The sequence below is a fragment of the Perca fluviatilis genome, chromosome 11, assembly GCF_010015445.1.
Source record: "Perca fluviatilis chromosome 11, GENO_Pfluv_1.0, whole genome shotgun sequence".
Taxonomy (NCBI): domain Eukaryota; kingdom Metazoa; phylum Chordata; class Actinopteri; order Perciformes; family Percidae; genus Perca; species Perca fluviatilis.
Window position 1 is genome coordinate 21,025,406 of NC_053122.1, and position 22,762 is coordinate 21,048,167.

At 39.9% G+C, this 22,762-nt stretch overlaps 1 protein-coding gene across 2 annotated transcripts; it reads left to right on the top strand.

The window, feature by feature from the left end:
* Nucleotides 1-1,094: 1,094 nt before the first annotated feature.
* Nucleotides 1,095-20,159, top strand: gjc2 (gap junction protein gamma 2). Of its 2 annotated transcripts, XM_039814553.1 has the most exons (3): nt 1,095-1,111; nt 7,850-7,939; nt 16,433-20,159. In XM_039814553.1, the coding sequence occupies exon 3, from the start codon at nt 16,462-16,464 to the stop codon at nt 17,713-17,715; it is 1,254 nt and encodes a 417-aa protein (XP_039670487.1). In that variant the 5' UTR covers nt 1,095-1,111; nt 7,850-7,939; nt 16,433-16,461; the 3' UTR covers nt 17,716-20,159. The 2 variants fall into 2 exon arrangements, with proteins under 2 accessions (XP_039670487.1, XP_039670486.1); XM_039814552.1 differs by lacking the exons at nt 1,095-1,111; nt 7,850-7,939 and adding an exon at nt 13,630-14,092.
* The last annotated feature ends 2,603 nt before the right edge of the window (nt 20,160-22,762 follow it).

Here is a 22,762-nt window from a genome sequence, read left to right on the forward strand (position 1 = left end):
CCAGACATTCAGAGGGTCATTCTGTCCAGGAGGCTGAGAAGTGGGACTGGCCTTCCCCGCAAGATTTCACTTAGGCCTGACGACCCATGACGGCTGAGTCTTCTTGCTCCTGCACAACCACCACCCACATCCAAACTTGTACAAGCTTATGTGGTCCCCTGCAATATCATACAATGAACCATTGTCAATATGACGTTTCAAGCCTATCATTATGAACGAATAAATTATAGGCCTACCCTACTACACGTATTTATGCCAAAGAAAAAAAATATACAAACTATGGGTGTGACACAAACAATCCCTCTAATCCCCGTCAACATTATAAAAGAATGCAATGTAAAGTTTCATTTTGATACTGCCTAATCTCTATTAAAGTCTATAATTGAGATAGGCTAAGCTAAAAAAAAATAAACACAAATAAGCAGAAACATTTCTTAGTTTCTTGTTTTTCACCATAATGTTACGGATTACGTTTGATAACACAATACAAATATACACTATCTCAACATTTATATGCTAGCCTTCTGTGTATCATACATACCCAGGGCTGGACTGGCCATCTGGCATACCGGGCATTTTCCCGGTGGGCCTTTAAATAGGCCTTTTTTTTTTTTTTTTTGGCCGGGTCAGCCCATAAAGAACTCACTGCGGCCCATTGGTTAATTTTCTTTATTGGCACTGGCCTGACCCAATCAAATCCAGGATCCCCCTTCCCCATTCCGGGCCGCAAATTTACGAATCCCACTATGGCCACGCCTCCCGGCCCTGAGACACGAAGCTGTAATATTATGCTGGAAGTTTAGCATTCACGTTAAAATGGACAAACGACCACCAAAGTGCAAGGGAGGTGTAGAGAAATTAAGGAGAAAAAGATTAAGAATCTACAGGCGGATTCCTCAAATTTCGGACATGTTTGGGACTGTAGTAGCTTCTTCAACATCAGCATTACCTGAAGTACTAGTGAGGAGAGGTGGCTGGCTGGCTATACAGAGAAGCAGAAACAACATGATCATGACAGGGAAGAAGCCGAGTGATATGTCAATGGAGTGACCATGACAGGGCCATGGGAGCGAGTGAGGAAAAGATGGAAGAGAGAGTAGATGACGATGTGGTAAGGAGTAGGAAAATTAACAGGGACTTTCATGAAGGGAGGGAGGCTGTGTGTTAGGGTGACCATATTTTGATTCCAAAAAAAGAGGACACTCGGCCCGACCTCGAAACACAAATTCAGACAGGCTTAATTAACGGTTAATGAACATGCCTCAATGGTGCAAAAATAACTTCTGTAATAAAATAAAATCTGTAACAACCTTTAACAAAATAATATCTCTTTTAAAATAAATAAATAATATGAAATAATGTTGTAAATATGACCTCTTCTGTGTTAGAAAATCCAGCTTCAACAAAATATCTCTTAATACCTTTTCAGTGTAATAAGATAAATAATAAAGACACTGAAACGTATGTGCCAGCATTGCACATGGTGCACTGCGCCACCGCACAAGTTACTTATTGTTCGGGTTGCATCGCCCGAGCTTCGCGTAGCCTAATGTTAATGCGCTGGTGTGTGTGTTGGCCAGCAGTCTGTGTGTGTGGGGGTGGGTGATAGGAGCGAGGTAAGTGAGAGAGTGGTGGCGAGCGAGTACGACTTTAGAGTCATAGTGAGAGAAACAAAGTGTCTCCCCTATGTTTTCTGACACGGTGGGAAATCTTTAGCGAAACACGGCCATCTTGTGTGCAATGCTGCTCCGCTGTCTGCTCTGGTCCCTGTGTATGTGCGCGTCGCAGAGCCGCCCACAAAGCAGCCTCTCAGGAATTATGTCACAAAACAAAGTACCGTAGCATTGTGTGCAAAGCGCCAGTCAATTTAATTACACGCTTAATGGTCCCATGAAAAACAGTGAAAACTGTTGAAGTTAAAAAAGTTAAAACAATGTACTTTTGGTTATGCAGCTTGCAGGTAGATCTAATCAAATAACTACACTAATCAGCATTTGACTGCCTCACCCAAAACCTAGCTTCTAAAGAATTAATCAGGTCATGGCTGTTATTTAGCATAATGTAGGAGACTCATTGTCCCCACAGGAAAGGTAACTTTTGTCTCCCTTAGGGGAGCCATCCCCAGACGTGATTAGAACAAAGGAAATGCAAACTCTGTAAACTTGAATATATTCAACACTACCATGATAATTGACCTTTGTCTGTGACCTGGAGTTAAGGTGTGTCCTTAACCTGAGAGACTTTTCAGTCAAGGAAACACCCACAATTCTAAAGGGAATAAATGTGTGATTTTAAGAATGATTCAGGACTGTCTTATGTGACTCCACAAGAGAAGCATGAGAGCAGTCCGCTGTCAGCTGCAGTGTAATATTTGTGTTTTTTGTCGTTTTTCATGTTGTTTTATTAAACCATCTTGCTTAATCTTTCAATCCGAACCTAGCCTCTCCTTCGTCCTCAGAAATCTAAGAACACGTCATTTAGTGAAATTCTAACAAAACCGGACATTTTTATGAATTTATAAAACCCCCCCGGACGCCCCGGACAGTACGTAAAAAGTGGACATGTCCGGGCAAAAGAGGACGTTTGGTCACCCTACTGTGTGTGTATGTGTGTGTGTGTGTGTGTGTGTGTTCGTGCGTGCGTGCGTGCTTGCGTGCGCACACGTGCCACGTCATAACGATAACAAGCAGTTTGGCAGTAACATTAAAGTTAGTGGCTGTCAGGTAACCTAACTGTTTAAGCTTACATTGAAAATGCTGGCGATTAGCCTGTTGGGTAGCTGAAAAGTCTGTGGGATCTATAAAATCAGTGTTGATACAAGCATCAGTGTTCCTTGAATAGCTTAATTAGCTTCTCTTGTATTGGTGCTCTTTTCCAGGGCATATACTGTACTACTTTCAGCTTTATTGTAGCTTTTGGGAAGGGTTATAGTTATGGTTATAGAGAGCCAAAGTCCCGCCCTTCTACTTCCGGCCAATGGGACCTATCTTTCGAAAAAGTATGAACTAGAGTCAATGGAGAGATATTAATTATTTTTTGATCTCGTTTGAATTGAGCCATGGATTACAAATATGATGTTCGTCAATTTAAAACATTATTTTTCAACCAAAGAAAGTCTCCGTTTATTGTTGAACTGTTGAAGTATAAGACTGTGAAAATACGTAATTAGAAAGACTACAAACTTCATGGATGACGTCTCGCTGAAGCTACGATGTCTGTGTATCGTACCAGGGATGTAACGTTACTCTAATGAGCAGAGGATCTTGGTTGTTCTTTTGCTTATCTGCTGAAAACACTTCACTGGATAAAACACAGCAGTTACGATAACGTTACATGTGTTGTTTAACAGAGCTAAGCTAGCTAGCTAGCGAGCAAGCCGATCATCAAGCTAGGTGAGGTAGCTAGTGTGAGACGGGAGATGTAGTTCACTGAACGGTTTCACACAAAACTAAGTGGTACTATGACAAACCTACGGCTAACTGAGACTTTCTTCGGTTGAAAACTTATCTTTTAAATTGACGAACATCATATTTGTAATCCATGGCTCGATTCAAACGGGATCAAAAAACAATTTGCCTCTCCCCGTTCACTACCATTCATATTTTTTCCGAGTTTAGGTCCCATGAGGTCCACCGGAAGGGGCGCGACTTCGGCTCTCAATAGTATTTAGCAGACACTTATGTCCAAAGTGACAAAATATGAATCTTACAATAGTTAAAAATAGTTAAAAATTAACAGTAAACAGTTTTTAAAGTTGCTTAGCCAATATTAAGCAAAATAGTAATAATATCAATAATGACAATACAATATATAAAAAAAAAAAATCATAACTCTAAGAATGAATGAATTATTTAAGTGTAAGACCAACAGATAAGTCTTGACACCCCTCTTGAAGGATCCAAAACGATCACATGAACGCTGAACACTAGGCGACTCATATCATAGCATGCACTCATATCATAGCATGCACGCATATTTTAAGAGGACTGTCTGCAGGGAATGTGTCTGACCAATCACGGTGGGTGTGGGCCGCCTGGGCCAAAAATGCCAGGGCCAATTTTTTGTCCCAGTCCAGCCCTGTACATACCTTAGTGGACATGGCTCTGTGCGTTCGCCGGCTTCATTGAAAACAAATGCACATGACCAGAGAGAGAAGATTGGAGGGGGGAGAGTCGCCAACCAGTGTTGCCAAATATCTATTCCAAAGCTGTAGGGGGAGCTCTATAGAGAAACCTGCGAGAAAAAAGTGAGAAAACAGCAAAGAAATTGCCAAAACTGCATAGCGCCCCTTTAAAGGCCATGTTGCAGGTTAACCACCACTGTTGTTAATGGGTACATAAAGCACTCAAGATATGTATATCATTTTAAAAATGTCTCCAAATTACCCCAATATGGCACAATGTAAAGCCTTTGCTTGTAACCAGTGGAGTGACAGAGGTATTTATACTTTAGACCAGCTATTCAATTAGAAAGGTATGTTGACTTTTGAAGACCTGAGAGTTTTGAGGTCCCCAGGACATCCTTCTTCTTTTATCTTCACTTAAGATAAGCCCTAAAATGTTATGGAGTGCCATGGGGAAACAGTCTTGAGGCGCACCCAGTCATTAAATGGTTTGTTAATTTTCCTGTGAGAGGATTAGTGTCCAAGATTCATGCTAAATTGATGCAAGTATCCATAGAAGAACTCCCAATAGCAAAGAAATGGGAGGGAGAGCTGAGCCCTGAGGGGAATCCAATTAATTGGGAGACAGTTTGGGACAACATTTTCCACTGTTCAAAGAATGCAAATAACCAGTATATCCACTTCAACATATGTCATAGGTCATATTGGACTCCCCAGAAGAGATACATCTCTAAAGTCATTCTGACTCCTCGCTTTGTATAAAACAGTGCTTTGCGTATTTTCTAGACATAGTTATGCTTGAGCTCTCTACCGCAAGGATTAACAAAGCCAAATCATCGACTATCAACCTATGGAAAAGCACAGCAGCACAAATATCAGACCTAGGGACCTCAGCGCCACAAGAAATAGAGGAGAGTGACTAGGCAAGGTGTGATTTCTGTTTGTTTATTTGTTCTGTTTTCCTCAAGACCGCAGAGGGTGGGGGGTGGGAGAGGGATTTTGTTCTTGTTCAATTTGTGTTTCTCTGTTTTGTATGTCTAATGATAAAAAACAATAAAAAATTGATCTTTAAAAAAAAAGTCTCCAAATGGTGTTAAAGGCCAGTTTGTCATTTTTGGTATTAGCAGGGGTTAACGCAATTCGGTGATGACGTAATTTGGGGAGACGTGGAGGAGACTACCCTCAGCCTAGTACTAGAACTATGGCGATAAGGAAGAGGTGGCAAGAACCACTAATAACGTGTATGATGCCCCGCAGCCGTATAATTTTGAACCCGTCAGACGTGAAAGGGCGAATAAGGAATTGCCAAGAACTGATGGCCTTCCAAGCCAATTACATGCGTGGTCCAAGGAGAATGAGTGGAGAGTTGGTGAAGTGTCCTGGTGAGTTGCTATCATTTAGCAACGCAGCAGCAAGTGCTGGAACTAGTCTACGAACAGCAGTGCATACAATAACGACACTTTTTTTTTTTTTTACTGTAAGTGAATAGCACAGAGTGAAAGTCAACGTTTTCTTTATATCTAGTAACAGTGATCATGTCTGTTAGTTCAGATAAGTACCGGTAAACTTATCTGGATCTAGAAATAGAAGGCATCATGCTAGCTACGGGCTAACTTGCCAGTCTCTCCCCAGATAATCCCTAATTAAATCTTTCCCCCAACGTTGTAAACACATTTCCGATCAGATATCCCACGCTTTGATGGTAGCCTACTAGCTCCAGTAACAACATATTTGCCCAGTGTTTATTTCTTCCTCCGGTGAAAATGCGTCCCATGGGAACTGCGGTGGAGAGCTTGTGCTGTAGGGAAATAAGTGCATTTTGGTCGCTGGTCGAGGAGCTCGCCCCGTGACCAGCAGATGTGACATGCCTCACTCTATATATATCTACTGTATGTATTTACAACACGGTCTCACGGCAGTTCGTGAAATGGTCACGTAATTTTTAATCTATTGATTTGTGTACACGGACATGTTTTTCTCGTTTATTTCATGGTGGTCAGCACGAAATGGGAACACAGAGGTACGTGGTGTTCAGCACATAATGGGAACACCACCAACAGAGGTTGGCGAACGGGGAAAGGAAACGTGACACACGGTAAATGATCTGCGGTCTCTGGGGGACGCGGGTTGGGTTTAGGAAAAGAAGAACGGGGAAAGGAAACCTGACAGGTGGGAAACGATCCGCAGTCTCTGGGGGACGCGGGGAAAGGAAACCTGACACTTGGGAAATAATCCACGGTCTCTGGGGGACGCGGGTTGGGTTTAGGGAAAGACGAACGGGGAAAGGAAACGTCACACACGCGGGAAATGATCCCCGCTCTCCGGGGTGAAAGTCCTTTGTTGTTTGACCCATCCACCACCCCAACCAACCTCCCTATGCGGATTTTCGGCCTTTCATACTACTCGCTACCGTAGTCGTGCTGTGATCACGAAAATATTTCCCATTAAAATAAATTAGTTTAAAAAACGTGGTGGCCACTACAAACTAAACGAGAAAAACGTGTCGTGACACGGGGAAAAGAGAATCATTGCAAACCACTGTAAAATAGTACCTACTTTTTCGTATTATATTCCATTTTGTGATACCCAACAACATCAAATACAATGGATAACAGTTTAAATGTTTATTACCAACAAGCAAATTGCGCAAATTTGTTGGAGAATGAACCCTGCAACACGGCCTTTAAATCATTACCCTCTGAGTGCCTCCAATTTTGTCAACCTTCCATTACTAGATTAATGTTTAACATCATTGTCCATCATCATAGAAGCTACTCCTGCCTCTGATGAACCTGATGAACCTGATGAATGTCAACATGGAGAAAAAGCTGTTACCTGAGTGGTTTGAACCTCTAACAATTCTCCTAGCCTTTTTCTTTACATGCCTGGTGTAAATATGTATGTTCAGCCGATCGAACCACTCTCTGCACAAATATGTGATCTGGGGCCCACCACTTCCTATGGGTGAAATTCAAACATTTGCTATTCCTCACTTGTTATTGTTTTAGTCGTTGTTGTTCCTTGAATTAAAGTTAATTATCACATAGTGCAAGCTTCTACTTTAACTACATGTAAGTTCAACTTCAACAGAACTACATTTCTGATGCAAAAGAGGACAAGAGGTCAACCTTAATGCCAAAAATATATCAAATCTTTTGTAATCTTCATATTTTTGGCATGCCATGGCACATCAGGAAAAGGAGTTGTCATGCCGTATTTCCATCACTTGACAAAAAACAACAAACAGCCTTCTGCAACCAGCTGAGGAAAAGCCTTCCACAAGCTTTCTTGGCCTTGAAAAGACCTTTGAAAAATGACAAAGAAAACCCATTAAAATCTTCTTCAACTCATGTGGCATAAAAAAGGTTTCAGTGGATAGTATGCACTGGAGTTTGAATAAACCCCTAAAAAAAATAATGTGAATGTGCATGTCATGTAGGCACGCTGTTCACACGTCTGCACACTCACACACAGCTAAATCAGGAAAAGCAAGGTTTTGGAGGTCCAGAGCTATGCCACTGTTAATTTCTGGGTGAATGAATGGGGTTTTAGTAGGAGTCATCCTGAATTAAATAAATACAAGCAGTGGTCATGGCAATGGAGGCAGACAAGCTGGGAAACAATGGGGCCTTTGGCAGGATGCTGCTCCTAAGTGTCCTGCCTGTACTTGGTGGTGAGGGGTTTTGAAGAAAAATGACCCATTGTCTCTCTCATCCTGTTTCTGAGCCTGAGCAGTGAAACGATGCCTCTGGATGCCCGCCCAGGATGACCTACCATAAAGCATAGAATGAGCTCCTGCTTTAGCCGCATGGACAGGTAGGTAGAGCCTTCATTCTTCTTCTTTTTTCTGTGGATTATGCTGTTTCATAGTATGCAGTTGTTGGTTTTATTTGCATAAACAAAAGCTTCAATTTTTACGTGAATTAGTTCACGTAACTTGAAGTGGCAAAAAAAGGTTTGCTTGTTACATTTTTGCCTAAACATATTTTAGGCTTTTTCTATTCAATTTTAATAGAGGGTAGTTAAAGCGACCCCAAGTGAGGCTTAACACCATGCTGAGAGGTTTAGTTTTAATGCTACTGTCTCACATTGTGTTGTTGTGTCACATGACGTTTATTTTCTACTTTAACTTTGAAAATCTGTCTGACTTTATTATCTGATGGATTAATTGTACATTAGAAAGATTAAGAAATGATATGAGCTAATGAGGCTCAAATTGATATAATTCTAGTAAACCATTAAATACTAAAATAAGTTATTGCTTTATGTCCTGTAAATGCATTTTTTTTTATTTTGGCACTGTTTCTATAAAGCAAAAACATATTAGGTAGGAGTTTTGCAAATGAAAAAAATAAAAATAACCTATATTAGTGATACAGAGGTGCAATCAGTTTAACAGGAAAGCCATGACCAAAGCCTGAAACAATGGGACCACAGCACATATAACAACCCTTCCTATTTCAGTGTAGCCTCCATGTGAACTGTTGTAGTTGTTGGTATTTTACGCTCCTCGGCTATCTTAATGAGATGCTTTAAATGCCTTAAAATACTGTCACTTAACCTTAAAGGCTTTAAAGGATTCAGCTGTGATGTTTGTGTAGTGAAAAGGTAATGACAGGTTGGTTTATCTCCTAATGTTACTCAATGTTAACAGGGTCATAGCCCCCATTATTGGAATTGTTGACCACATGTCTGGGGGCAAAAACAGTCTACAGGACTTTGAACCGTGATATGGAAAGTCAAACAAATTCCAAAATGTTTGTTAACCATTGTTAACACAAGATGATTGTCCATGAATACATGATTGCCATCTAGTGGATAAAAAAATCCACTGACAAAAGTAGAGAAAAACTAGAAGTATTCTTTTTCTATTTAGTGAATGCAGAAAATATCCCCAGCACACATTAGCACATGGTTTTACTTTGTTAATTCTGTTAGCCAGTGCTTTTAAGTCAGCAGATTGCCTTTTCTTATCACTGGCTTAATAGCTGAGCTTTAAATGTGTCCACCAGTACACTATACAGTATGTGCACATATACAGTATTGATCCAAGCTTTCCTTGCTTAAGTTTACACAAAAGAGAGAGGGTATATTGCTGTTGTCAGTGTAATCCTGCAGCGTTGCTACGAAGTCCACTAAATTAGAGAAGGGCAACGGCAATAAGGCATCTGGAAGGAAGGAGTTGCAGTAAACATATCTCTGGTAGTCCAAATGACCCTGACTAGGTCTGCTGCACCTTTGGGCTTGCCCCAGATCAGCTCATGACATGGCCAGTTAAGACAAGATAATGTCAAAGATTAAGGCCCTCCAGCTCTGCGAGCGAAGCACTGTTATTTTGTTCATTTGGCTGGGTAGTTGTGTGTTGGATTTTACTGCCCTGATGGAAAACAGCAAGTGAGTGTAGAAATGATGACAAGATTGTGATCTATTAAGAGGGCATGCAAACATACTGTTTTTTGTTCTCAAACAATATTATCACTAGAGTATTTTCATTTAGACATTGGCTCCATTAATCACTTTTTTCAACTGAGCTACAATTTGCTGACAGCTTGTAGATAATAACCAAACATGATATGGGCCGAGTGTATCATGTAGCCCAGTCAATCATGTACTGTGGCTACTGGTTTGGACACTTCCAGAGTTTACAACTTTTCTGTGAAACTAGTCTATATCCATGATGTTCCACTTCCGGGATTGCGCCGGTACCGCCGGAAATTCAGCTGGATATTCCGCCAATTCTGCCAGATGTCATTCTATTTTGCAGAGGCACCGTGGCTCTGCTCAGCGCCTACCACCGCCCAAGACGATTGTGATTGGTTTAAAGAAATGCCAGTAAACCAGAGCATGTTTTTCTCCCATCCCGGATTGCTGTCAGGAGTAACCAGACCTTCCTCGGCAGCGCTGTGCAGGAAGGTGTGGCAATGCGAGACTACTGCACTTTATTACTTCCTTCCTCCATCATAAACATAAATGAGACATGATTTTTGAACTCTTGATATCAAGTCTATATGCCAGCCCGATACCTCACTTAAAGCATGTACAGTAATGTGTGTAATAGTATTTATTGGCAAACCTTTACTACCAGAATTATTGGAGTATTTCAGGGCAGTAAAATAAACAGAACCTCCTTCTGAGACAGGAAACAGGCCTTTTTCCAATGGAAGATAAACTATTTTTAAGACTATTAAAATGTTGCTATATATCCTCATTTTCTCCAGTGCTTTAAATAGTTTGACATGCATTTTTAAGTGAGTCCAGATGTATAGCATGGAATGAACATGAGGGCTTCGTCTGTTATGTTAAATCATTTTAGGTGGAATACACTCCTTTTTTATTTCATTTACACATCAAAAATATTAACCAAATAAGTTGTGTTTGTTTAATTGTACAGTAGTGGTGCGGCTCATTTTTAAATACAAGTTGTTTTGCTCATGTGGGAGACGCAGAGTCCTGGCTGAGGGTAGTTGTTGGCATCCACCTCAAGGCTTTTCATCTCAGTCGCTTCAGTGGAGTCCAGCCTTAGTAAAACTGGCACGGGACGCACTCACCCCGGGGGTTGGATAGGCTTGGCTGAGAAACTGGGAGAAAAATGAACAAATGAGATGGGACTGCCACCACTCTCAGGCTGCCTATGGGATAGCCCCCCACAGCCTGGTAAGAACAGTTTAATGATAGTAGTAGGAGAGATGGGAGAGAGGAGGAGTCCAAGCACCAAGTTGCATGATTTTTGCTCTGGTGTCTTGTGTCACTCTTTTCTCTGAGGGGGGAGGGGGGCATCCAAGTCACATGGTGGAGCTTGATCTGTTACATAAACACAGACCCTTACAGCCCCCAGTCTGCTTGCATCAACTTTGTTCAGTAAATACATTTGGATAAAACTCTTGTCATGACATTGGTGGCGGCCAAGGAGAGTTGTCGAGATGTTCACTCCTCCATGTTGCATCACTTCAACACTCGGCTATGCTGCAAACCCTCACAGCTCCCAGTGACCTCTTAAAGGTGAAACTGTCAGGGAATAACCAAATCATTCTGTTAAAATATGTCTGTGAGTATACATTTAAAAACAATTGCAATAAATGTATTATATGATTCACACAGCCATTGCACCACAGAAATTATGCTGATTATTTTTCATCAATTTTGTCTTTAAAGTAATTTAGATTTTCTGTTTAATTGTCATCTGTCATATTAGATATTTTTGAAAGTTTTTTGCATTTCACAAATGCTACCACATCTGTTCTATTTTACATTTAATACTAAATATAACCGTAACCTAATGAATATTAAGCATTCTCATTTGGTGCCACATGATGCCAGTCCTTGTGACAAGAGCAATGTCAAACCATATCTTACAGGGGAGTATTCTCCTGGCTCTGGGCAGTCCAATCAATATTTATCAACATGAACTGAAGTTACCCAAAGCTAAACTAGCCTGAATTGTCCAAGGACACAGGGACAGCACGTTCAGAACTAGACAGTCATTGGTTTGACTGTATGCGTTTGTGCACTTTTGTGTGTGCTTAACTGTGAGCAATTCCAATGTATTAATACAGTTTCAAAGACTTTTTATTTATTAATTGTTGGAAAAGAAATCTAGTTTTATAATTGTAATAAAGTAATAGGTCTAAATCAGTTTGTTTCTTTTGTACATACAGTAAAAAGTAAAACCTTGTACTGTGAGGTTCTGAGAAGAACCAAAAAAAAACATTATGCATATATAATATTAAACATAACTGTATAAAATACAGATCTGGGAATAAAAACATAATTTTCATACATATATGACCTAATATCAATTAGAGCAGAGCATAGTGGCACCTCAGTAAGAGTGTTAATCGCAGCAAGTTGTTGAGGAACATAAACTCTAATTGACTTTTAGTTGAATGTTTACTTAACAACTGTCTTCACTGGACCATCTGTGTCTTTTGGATGAAAGATTTTGCACTGCAACTTAAAAACACGTGCTTATCCGTCCCTTAGGACAGCACATGTCCAAAACCCCAAATGCTCTAGTCATTCCAGCAGCATCCCTCGTCTTCTTTTCTTCAGTGCTGCACCAGGGGTGCCGCTACGCCACATCTCCTCAGTCAGACGGAGAGGGGATCCCTGAAGGCGAGGCCTCAGGACGATGGGTCCTGCAGGCCCAGATGGCTGGCTCTTACAGCTTTCTTTCGACCACAAACTATTCAAACAGAATGAGATTTAAATGCAGAGACGTCTATAACGTGCTTGTACTATCTCATTCTTGACATGTCTCGCACAGTTGTCTTTGCTCTCTTACTAAAGACAGTCTGATATTCTTAAAATATATTAAGACACAGGACACCAAGATTTTTTTTATTATTATTAAAATTATAAAGAACTGAGATGGATTTGTGATCTGATTGATGATGGCCTTGCTGGTGTTGTTGAACGTTATTCTTGGCTTTATAGCTGTATACAGGTCATAATTAAGGCTTATTGAGGGCCTTGTGAAAGTAACATTATAATAATAAGGTCACTGTGACAATGACCAGACACATTTCATAAATGCAAGCCAGACACTAACCCGTTTATCTGTCCTCTATTAAAAGAAGTTGACTTTAGATCCTTTCCCAAACTTGACAGCAAGGTCTGGCACATACAATAAAGAGAGGGAGACATTCCTTTCCGATTTTAATCTTGCATGAATCACCACCTCATCTGTACTTTGTTTTGTTATTTCAGAGTTACAAAATAAAAAAGGAAGTGTGTGTGAGTGAGTGAGAGAGACAGAGAGAGACTGCTGTCCACATACAGCCGCTCTTGCCATCATGTGAAAAGAAATCCATCTCATGCCTGAAGTAACAACGTGTGCTACTGCACTCTGCAGGCCGAGGTGAAAGCTTGAAAGTATAAACATCAACTTGGAAAAGACGTGTAGCAGGAGTGCAGAGTGCAACCTGTCCACTGCTCTGTTATCTGGCCATCTGCCTGGATGGAGGATCTAAATGTTATGACACTTGATATGACTGAGCGTACCTGCTGGTTACATTCTAGCGGATCTGCACTGAGGCAAGGTGGCTTATGTCTCAGTGACGTGTCTGTCCTCAAACTCCCTGTCTTTGTCTCCCCAAAGTTGTTTTTTCATAATTGTCACCCACCGTAAACTGGTATGTAATTGACGTATAATATAGAGGTTGCTAATTGCAGTTATTGTGGTTGATGTGTGTGTGTGTGTGTGTGTGTGCGACAAGATAGGGAGAGAAATAAAAAGGGAGAGGTGTGTGTGTGTGTGTGTGTGTGTTTTAAATGACTATTTGCATTTCTACACATGTGTGTGAAGTGTGCCACAACTCTATACATCACCTTTTTTCTCAGAGTAAGCTACTGCTGTTGCTGTGTAAATGGCTGGACGGCATGTACAGTAGACAGGAACCTGTAAGAAGCCAAGATACATAGATAGATGTAAAGAGAGGGAGAGAGAAAGAGAGACAAAGTGAGAGAAACAGAAAGAGAGAGGGAGAGACCTTCATCATCTGTGTTACAAATGTTGCACATGAGCATTGGGGGAGGTTGACTGTGTTGCGATTAACACGCTCCCTCAGCTGGGTGTTCATTTCAATCTGCAGTACGATATCCTCAAGTCTGAACCCTTGGATGAGGGTCACTTGCCAGAGGAGGATTTTTTTCTGCCTCTCTGTTTTTTATACTTCCTTCTTGGGCAGAAGGCTGGTGTAATAGAAACCAGACACAAGCCAGAATGTGAGGCATTCACAGCGGCGAGACCTCACTGCTTCATAGAATGGGAAAACGGAATAAATAGAAAGTCTAGTCTGATAAGTTCCATTATTGCTTTTTCATTTTTGCCATTCTGGAAGTTATTAATAAGACGGAAAAGGCCAGGACATTAGGATGGAAGTGGAATTCAATGGATCAGACTGTTCAGGGGATATCTAGAGAGGGCACAGGAGACCTTCAGGATGGGAAATGCATGTACAACTTTTCCAGGTGGGTTGTTTTAGTTATTGACTTTCCCCTTAAGAAACTCAATGATAGTTTGTGTTCAATTATCAGTGAAATTGTGGACTGTTTGTAAGATCCTGTGTCTGAATCCACCCTCCTGAAAGATTGTTTCATGCCTTTGCAGTGGTCTTTCAAATATGAATATATCTGCTATAAAGACAAATCAATTGAACCAATGTTACATAAAGCTATTTACCCAACACAATACAATATGATTCATGTTTAATAATGTAAAATATAATGGGCCTGCATCTGCATGTATGATGAACCACTGCTCCTGCAATAAATACATTATTAAAAAAAAATAGTTCTTAAACATAGAGTATATCCCTGATTATCTAATTTCTTAAATCATATTACACCTTTATTTAAAAAGTGGCTCTATTTTGTGGAATTGTAATATCAAGAGTGAATGTATTTATTCAATTTCAATATTTTCTGTAACTACAATACCTCTGTAGCTAACTTTGTAAGATGAGACAAGGTGTATTTCAGAAACATTTTAAATCCTGAAAAGTATGTTTTTCCCTGTTTAAAAATATTATGAATGAAAAATGTCAATGACTTGGAGTAAGTTGCGTTGTATGATGATCTCTGCTGCATCACATTGCTGCTTGACCTTTTAGTAAAATCAAATCTGTATTTATTAAACAGGAAAGTCCCACTTAGATTAGAAATCTCTTTTCAGGGTAGACTTTGTTAAAATGGCAACAGCACTGAAAACTAAAGACAGACAAGGCAGCAAATAATCAACATCAACACGCTGTAGAACACTTTGCAAAACACATTAACACCAGGTGGATATCTCAAGATCACTTCAGTGTTAGGGTACAGTATGATGTTGATGCTATGATATACAACAGATTCGTTCAAACTTATACAGTGCATCCTCAGTGCAGCTGCCCTCCTGTCATGCCATCCTGGGGCACATGAGTCGCCTACCATAGGTGCCATCTGTCTCCTTGTGGCTGTACCCCTCCCCAGCGTCAGCAGTGCTGGATCTGGAGGGGAGGCCTCGTGGCAGAGCAACAAGCCTCTCCTGTTCACTCAGATGGCAGGGGAGATGGCACATCCCACGCCAGGGAACACAGTGCCGCAGTCATGAGATGAACATGAACTCTGCAGCTCTGCCCCATGAATGAAGGGACAGAAGCGCTACGCTATCTCCTTATCGCAGCTTCATTCACCTCACAGAGTCAGAGTATGACACTGTGAGGTTTCATGTCATCTGTTATTCTGTGCGTGTCCCATGGCATGATGCGATGAAATGCAGAGTTCAGTATGTTTCTGAAGTGGCTCTCTGAGTGGAGTACACTCTCGTACCAGAATGGTCTTTTCTTATATTCACAGCTCTGTCAGTTTCATTTTGTGTTTTTAGCCTGTCAACCCTCTTGTAGTGTACAGCGTTTTCTTTGGTCAAAGCTATAATCAAAATGGTAGTTGTTGCTGGTGGGTTTATGTGTGTTCTTTCTCTTTTTCTTTTTTTTTTTGTCTCTTTCCTTTGCTATTTTTGCCATTTCAACGCTTTTATAACCTATTTCAATCTGTTAGAAGGGGATATAAGAACTACTGTGTGATGTGTGTTTAGATAGGGTGACTGAATGACATCACCCTATCACTGACATGAACCAACACAAGCCATTGTCTTGTGTTTGGACGTGCAATCAATTGAAAATGAATGTCTCTACATCTGTGCAGATGAGTTGATGTTTGCAACATTTGCAAAGTCCACATTTCCTAGTTATACTGTAGGTCCACACTGGATTATAGCTGAACTGGCTGTAGTTTGATCAATGATTAATTGATTAACGGAAAATAAATCGGCAGCTATTTTGATAATCGATTAATAATTTAATAATTTTTTCGAGCATAATTGCCATGAATTATCTAGTTCCATCTCCTCAAATGTGATTTTGCTGTTTTTATTAGTCTTCTGTGGTAGTAAATAGAATATATTTGGGGTTTGTGAGTGGTGGTCAGATAAAATAAGAAATGAGACATTTAAAGATGTCACCTGGGACGTTTTATAGCCAAGAAAATAATTGATAATGAAAGTAATTGTTAGTTGCAGCCGTAGTCTGCATTTGCTTTGGTTTGACAACTGCATACACAAACAGCTCAGGCATTTGGTATAAGGAACACAACTGAAAGAAGTATATACAGTTCCAACATTATACTACAAAGTAATATTAGCTGTGATTGCATACATACAATTTACTAACACTGAACATGAATTAATCTGCAACTCACAGCTTTTTCAAGTTCCAACCAAATTCTTCCATAGGTATTTGGATTAATAATCAGTGCTTTATTCTCTCTTCACAGATTCTAGTTGAAAAGCTTGTTAGAGCAACATGAGCTGGAGCTTTCTAACTCGTCTCCTGGAAGAGATCCACAACCACTCCACCTTTGTGGGGAAAGTGTGGCTGACTGTGCTCATCATCTTCCGCATTGTGCTCACAGCGGTTGGAGGCGAGTCTATCTACTCGGACGAGCAGACCAAGTTCACCTGCAACACCAAGCAGCCAGGTTGTGACAACGTATGCTATGATGCCTTTGCCCCGCTCTCGCACGTCCGCTTCTGGGTCTTCCAGATCATCATGATCTCCACTCCTTCTATTATGTACATGGGTTACGCCATCCACAAGATAGCCCGAAGTACAGAGTTGGATCGCAGGAAGCAACTCAGGCTCCGCAAAAAGTCTTCTCCTCTCTCCAGATGGAGAGAAAGCCACCATCTGGAGGATGTCTTAGAGGAGGATGAAGATGACGATGCTGAGCCCATGATCTATGAGGATACACTGGAGGTGCAGGAGGCCAAGCCCGTACCAGTGAGCAGCACAAGCAAAGACCCACCAAAACATGATGGCCGCCGAAGAATTATGCAAGAAGGCCTGATGAGAATCTATGTTCTTCAGCTCATGTCGCGAGCTATTTTTGAAATCGCTTTCCTTGCAGGACAGTATCTCCTCTATGGTTTTCAAGTTAGTCCTTCATATGTATGTAACAGGGTCCCCTGTCCACACCGAGTGGACTGTTTCATCTCCAGGCCCACAGAGAAAACAATCTTCCTCCTCATCATGTATGTGGTAAGCTGTCTTTGTCTAGTGCTAAATGTGTGTGAGATGCTTCACTTGGGAATTGGCACTTTTCGGGACACCCTTCGCATGAAGAGGAACGGCCGACGGACGTCCTACGGCTACCCGTTTTCTCGAAACATCCCAGCCTCTCCTCCGGGGTACAACCTTGTGATGAAGACAGACAAACCTAGCAGGATCCCCAACAGCCTCATTACCCACGAGCAGAACATGGCCAATGTGGCCCAGGAGCAGCAGTGCACCAGCCCAGATGAGAACATCCCTTCTGATTTGGTAAGCCTACACCGGCACCTACGGGTTGCCCAAGAACAGCTCGATATGGCCTTTCAAACATATCAAACCAAAAACAACCAACAAACCTCCAGAACCAGCAGTCCTGTATCTGGGGGTACAATGGCAGAGCAAAATCGCGTCAATACAGTCCAGGAGAAACAAGGAGCAAGGCCGAAATCAGCTACAGAGAAGGCGGCAACCATTGTTAAAAATGGAAAGACCTCTGTCTGGATCTAGAGATAAATCTAATTTAGTAAATTAACAGTAAAAAACGGAGGTCTCCAGGACTCCATTGTGACACAGCTGGAGGAAGTGTGTGTGTGTGTGCGTGTGATTGAGAGATGGGACTTTGGACAATAACAATTGACAATTTCAATCAATCTAGCTGAAGAAGTACGGCACAAAGTTTACGAAAATATTAAAAAAGACACATGAGGAAATTATCAAATCCAGTATATCAAGATTCTTCTTTGTTACTGTAGTGCATTATTCTGTGCTTGCCGTAGCTTCTGGACATGGTTTACATGTGCTTATTTAGTTAAACATCTCTAATTCCAACTAAAATGTCAAAGTATAAACATACTGCTTCGAGCTATTTATCTGTTCTACCCTTGACTGCCGCTGAACTGGATTAATCAAAAAAAAAAATCTAACTCTGTAAGTGTGTGATTGTACCCTTGATCCAAATTAGAAAACGCAGTGAAAAACACCGTACAAATGCACAATGACTCATTTCTGAGGAATGATGATTATCGTTGGAAAGATGCATGTTTAATATTTGGGAAAGTATTTTTGGATGCAGAACGGATGCTGAAAGCAGATTCAATGTGAAATATTTTGATAAAGATAATGAAACAGGGCTGTGTCACTGCAGGCTCTCCCAGTCAACATCTGATCAGTGTGATGATCTTCAGTCATTGCGTGCAAAGCCTTTATCTATTTTATATTTTCCAAAGCCTTTCAGTGTCACATTAGAAGGGAAAGAGGTAGGTGAACAGAGAATCAGATTATTTTCTAAACTAAATACTGATTTGCTGCAATCTGAAGCAGATGATGCATGCTTTACAAATGGGAACATACAGTAGAGACTACAGTAGAAACCCCATCCTTAGCTATTCAGTTAGCGCTACATTTATCTTATGTTTAGGCATGTTAGTTCTTGAAAAAGACCGTTTCAGTTTTTCTGTCATTGAAGCATAAATTGGTTTCTGAGTAATATTTAATCCTGCCTTCAATGTTGTCATAATTCAAAGTGCCTCAAACTTTTAAAGACTGTTCTCATATTTTATTCATTAAGAAATAAAATTATTTGAAAGGTCTGATTTCTTGCTTTGTAATGCATCTGCCTCTCTGCCTTGTCACACTAATAGCAATAGTGTGTTTTTGAAACTGCAAAGTGAAACGTTTTTATTGAAATGTATTTCAAGGTTGGAAGCTTGCAATAAAGTTTTATTGTTACAACAAATGTGTCTCATATGTTGTAACAAGAAAACTATCCGATCAAAGCCTAAACAAAATACATAAACAATTAGTCAAATTGTAAATGACTAATTTATACAAACTGATGCTGGGATGAGATGTTGAGATTCTTCTGTTATACTAATCACAACAAATGTGTCTTAAAAATACACTCACGGGCCATTTACAGGTTGGATCCCCTTTTTGCCTTCACAGTACAGTGAACTCATTGTCATGTTCAAGAAACCAGTTTGAGATGATTTAAGCTTTGTAACATGTTGCGTTATCCTGCTGGAAGTAGCCATTAGAAGAGGGGTAGACACTGTAATCATAAAGAGATAGACATGGTCAGTAACAATACTCACGTAGGCTGTGCTCAATTATTACTAATGGGCCCAACGTTTGCTTCCCCATTCTGATGCTTGGTTTGAACTTCAGCAGTTCGCCTGCATGTCTACATGCATAAATGCATTGAGTTTCTGCCACGTGATTGGCTGATTACATATTTTCATTAACAAGTCGTTAAACAGGTGTACCTTATGAAGTGGCCGGAGAGTGTATGTACTCTAAGAAGAATTTTTAAATGTATGGGGCAGCAAACTGTAATGAGAAGAATGGTATAAAGTTTTATGGAAAATAATGGGTGCAGGAGGGGCATATTGTTTTATAACCTACAGAATCACACAGCATTTTTATTCTCAAATATGGGACAATACCATAAAAAGGGTTCTTTTCCAGATTCAGCTGCAGCAATAAGAAAATAAAAACATTTAAAAAGATTTACGATTTACCTTTGGAGACAAACCCATTTACGTATTCATTATGTATCCATTATTTATTGGATAAGTAGCATCAGATGTGGACTGCCACTTAGAACAAACAAACAGAACCTACATTGGAGCAGCTCATTGTATCAGCAACCCCCACCACCAATCCACAAAACGCAATCTTAAAAATGACTAAATTATCTCCATACTCACAAATTATCACTGTATTTCAAGAGGTACAGGCAACCTATGAATATACTGAATATATCTAAAGTTGACACAATTTCCTCAATCTCCGCGCCAATGAATCAAGTTGCACTCCACACCTGCAGCTATTTAAGAAATTGTTTAACAGAGAGAACAATCTGTGTTTGTCCAAACTTTAGCAAAAGACCTCATGTCAAATTACAATGAGCTTGTTTTTCAAAAAATAAAATATTGGAGAGCTGCTTCTTATGCTTAGCCTATATGATATATTTTTTTCCAAGCATCTGTATCCTTGAAGAAACCATTTGGTGTTTTATTATCTATTTTCCATCAGTTTTGTTAGAAATAGCTTGTATGTTTTAAATCTTTTACCTGGTAATAATGAGTTACACATTTTGTTCCGTAACTACAGTGCATGTGTTTTTTTTGGCATTTTCCCATCTGTTAAGGAGTTTTACTGAGCAGTGAATGTTTATAGAGCCTTTGTGGGAGTCACGTTAAACTGCATATGCTGCCTGCTGCGCTTTTATTATTATTATAATTAGCTGAGAATCAACATTTGGGCTTTAAATATTCATAATCAGCTGAGTGAAGTAGCTTAATTACATTCATAACCCTATAGCCATAAAGAGACAATATTTCTTATCCAATTTGTCATGGTTTGTTATATAGCAATACAATAGTTATCAGTTGTGTCGCTGCTTACTTAAACTTCCTGAATATAATTTTCTGTAAAATGACTGCTGATAATGTAGCCTACATGAATCTGGGAATAGGATTTGTGTCTTTGTGGTAAGTCAATCAATAGATCTATTTATTTGTCACGTGAAATCATATAAAATAAAATTTCAGTGAAATGTAATTCATTTAATTAGTTATTCAAGTTAATAAATAAGACATTATGCTAAATCCAGGAGGTAGAACTGTTTTTTTCTTCTGTATAACCCTATGCATTTCAAAAAGCATCTTGGTATCATCTTGGGATGCTGTATTTAACATCCCTGTATCATAAAATTGTGTTAGGTTTTACTAGTACATTGCAATTTTTTCTATCGAATCTTATGGGACCCCACATATGAAAGGTTCTTGTTATAATGACATTAAAACGTATCTTGTATAATCTTGTTATAACAAGGGCATATTGCTGAGAAGAAGTTTAACCATAGACTGTATATAAAGAACAATTCCAGCAGATGTGTTGTCACCGAGAAACATTTTATAATAGGAACTCATTATGATATAACTGAACAATTTTCAAAAAAAAGCATTAGCCTACCTGTTATTTGTTTCAGTGGGAGGGAAACATGCAGATTATGTTGCTAATAAATGTTTAAGCATGTTATACTCCAACAAAACGACATCTTAAACTGAAGTAGCCTAACACACACTCCTAACAAGTAGCCTACAGACCACTTCATATCCACGCGGTATATATATATATATACAGGGCATGAAGTTAACTTTTTTGACCACCAGCCACTTTTTTTTGCCTCATAAAGGTGAAAAACAGGACTTGCTGTGTCTCTATTATCCTGTCCTGTCCTATTCATGGTACTCATGGACATTGCGCCGTCATCACGTGCTGTAGTAGGGGGGCCAGCCTTGATAATACTGCATAGGGGTCCGGTGTTGGCTCGTTACGCTACTGCATATAAGAGATGAGAGGACTGACCAAATCAGGAGTAGCCTACGCGCACCACAATAACAAAAAAACACTGGTAAATGTGGACCATAACACATGAGTTGTTGCAAAAAAGTTGCAACTTTTTTTGTATAGTTCTTAAAAATAAAAAAATAAATAAAAAGGAAACTTGTTTTGGGGAGAATAATAATTAGTACTATTAATTAATTACTCTGGGCTGAGATTTTCTAGGAACCTTACCAAAAAGGCTCAGGATGATGATGTTGGTATAATATCAAAACGGCTGGTGGATTTAAGACACAAAATAATAATTTATTGAATTAATCAAATATGAACATATCTGTCAGTGGCTTGTTGATCTTTACATTGTTAGTTAATTTCCTAACCTGGGCTGGGACACACATTCATACGGTTTCATATTGGACTTTAAAGTGCCCATATTATGAAAAAAACACTTTTTCTGGGATTTGGGGTGTTCTTTTGTGTCTCTGGTACTTCCACACACATACAAACTTTGAAAAAAATCCATCCATGCTGTTTTGAGTGAGATACGGTTTCTGAATGTGTCCTGCCTTCAGTCTCCTAGTGAGCTGTTCAAAATCGGCTCGGACTGTGACGTCACAGTCCGAGCACCTGAAAATGAGCATAATATGGGCGCTTTAAGTTATTATTTCACTTACAATAAAGTAGCTGTCCTCAATTTAGGTCATCCTGTAGGTCTCATCTGCGTTTTTTCCTGCATCCACCTTGTGTGATTGTGTGCGTTTGTGTGTGTGTGCGCGTCAGTCGACTTAAGAGTGAAAAATCGTTACAGCGTACATTGATGTTACATGTTGGCAGGACGGTCTGAAAAGTGTTGCACGGTCTTTCGCTGTACGTTTTGTTGGTAAATGTGAGATGTTGGAGTCACACACACGTCTCGTCTTCTTCACATGCTTCTTCATAACATAAACAAGGAAATTAATTTGACCCGTTCCAAAGAATTTCTCACTCCCGCTTGGTCAGTGGCTGCGCGATAGGGAGCCCCGGTTGTCAATCAATGTCTTCCAGTGATGCAGGCCCCTGATTGGACCAGGAATCACTCAATTCTCATTGGCTACCCGCCAAAGTGTAGATTGACAGTGCTACCCGCCAATTGCAAAATTCATCCATATATATATATATATATATATATATATATATATATATATATATATATATATATATATAT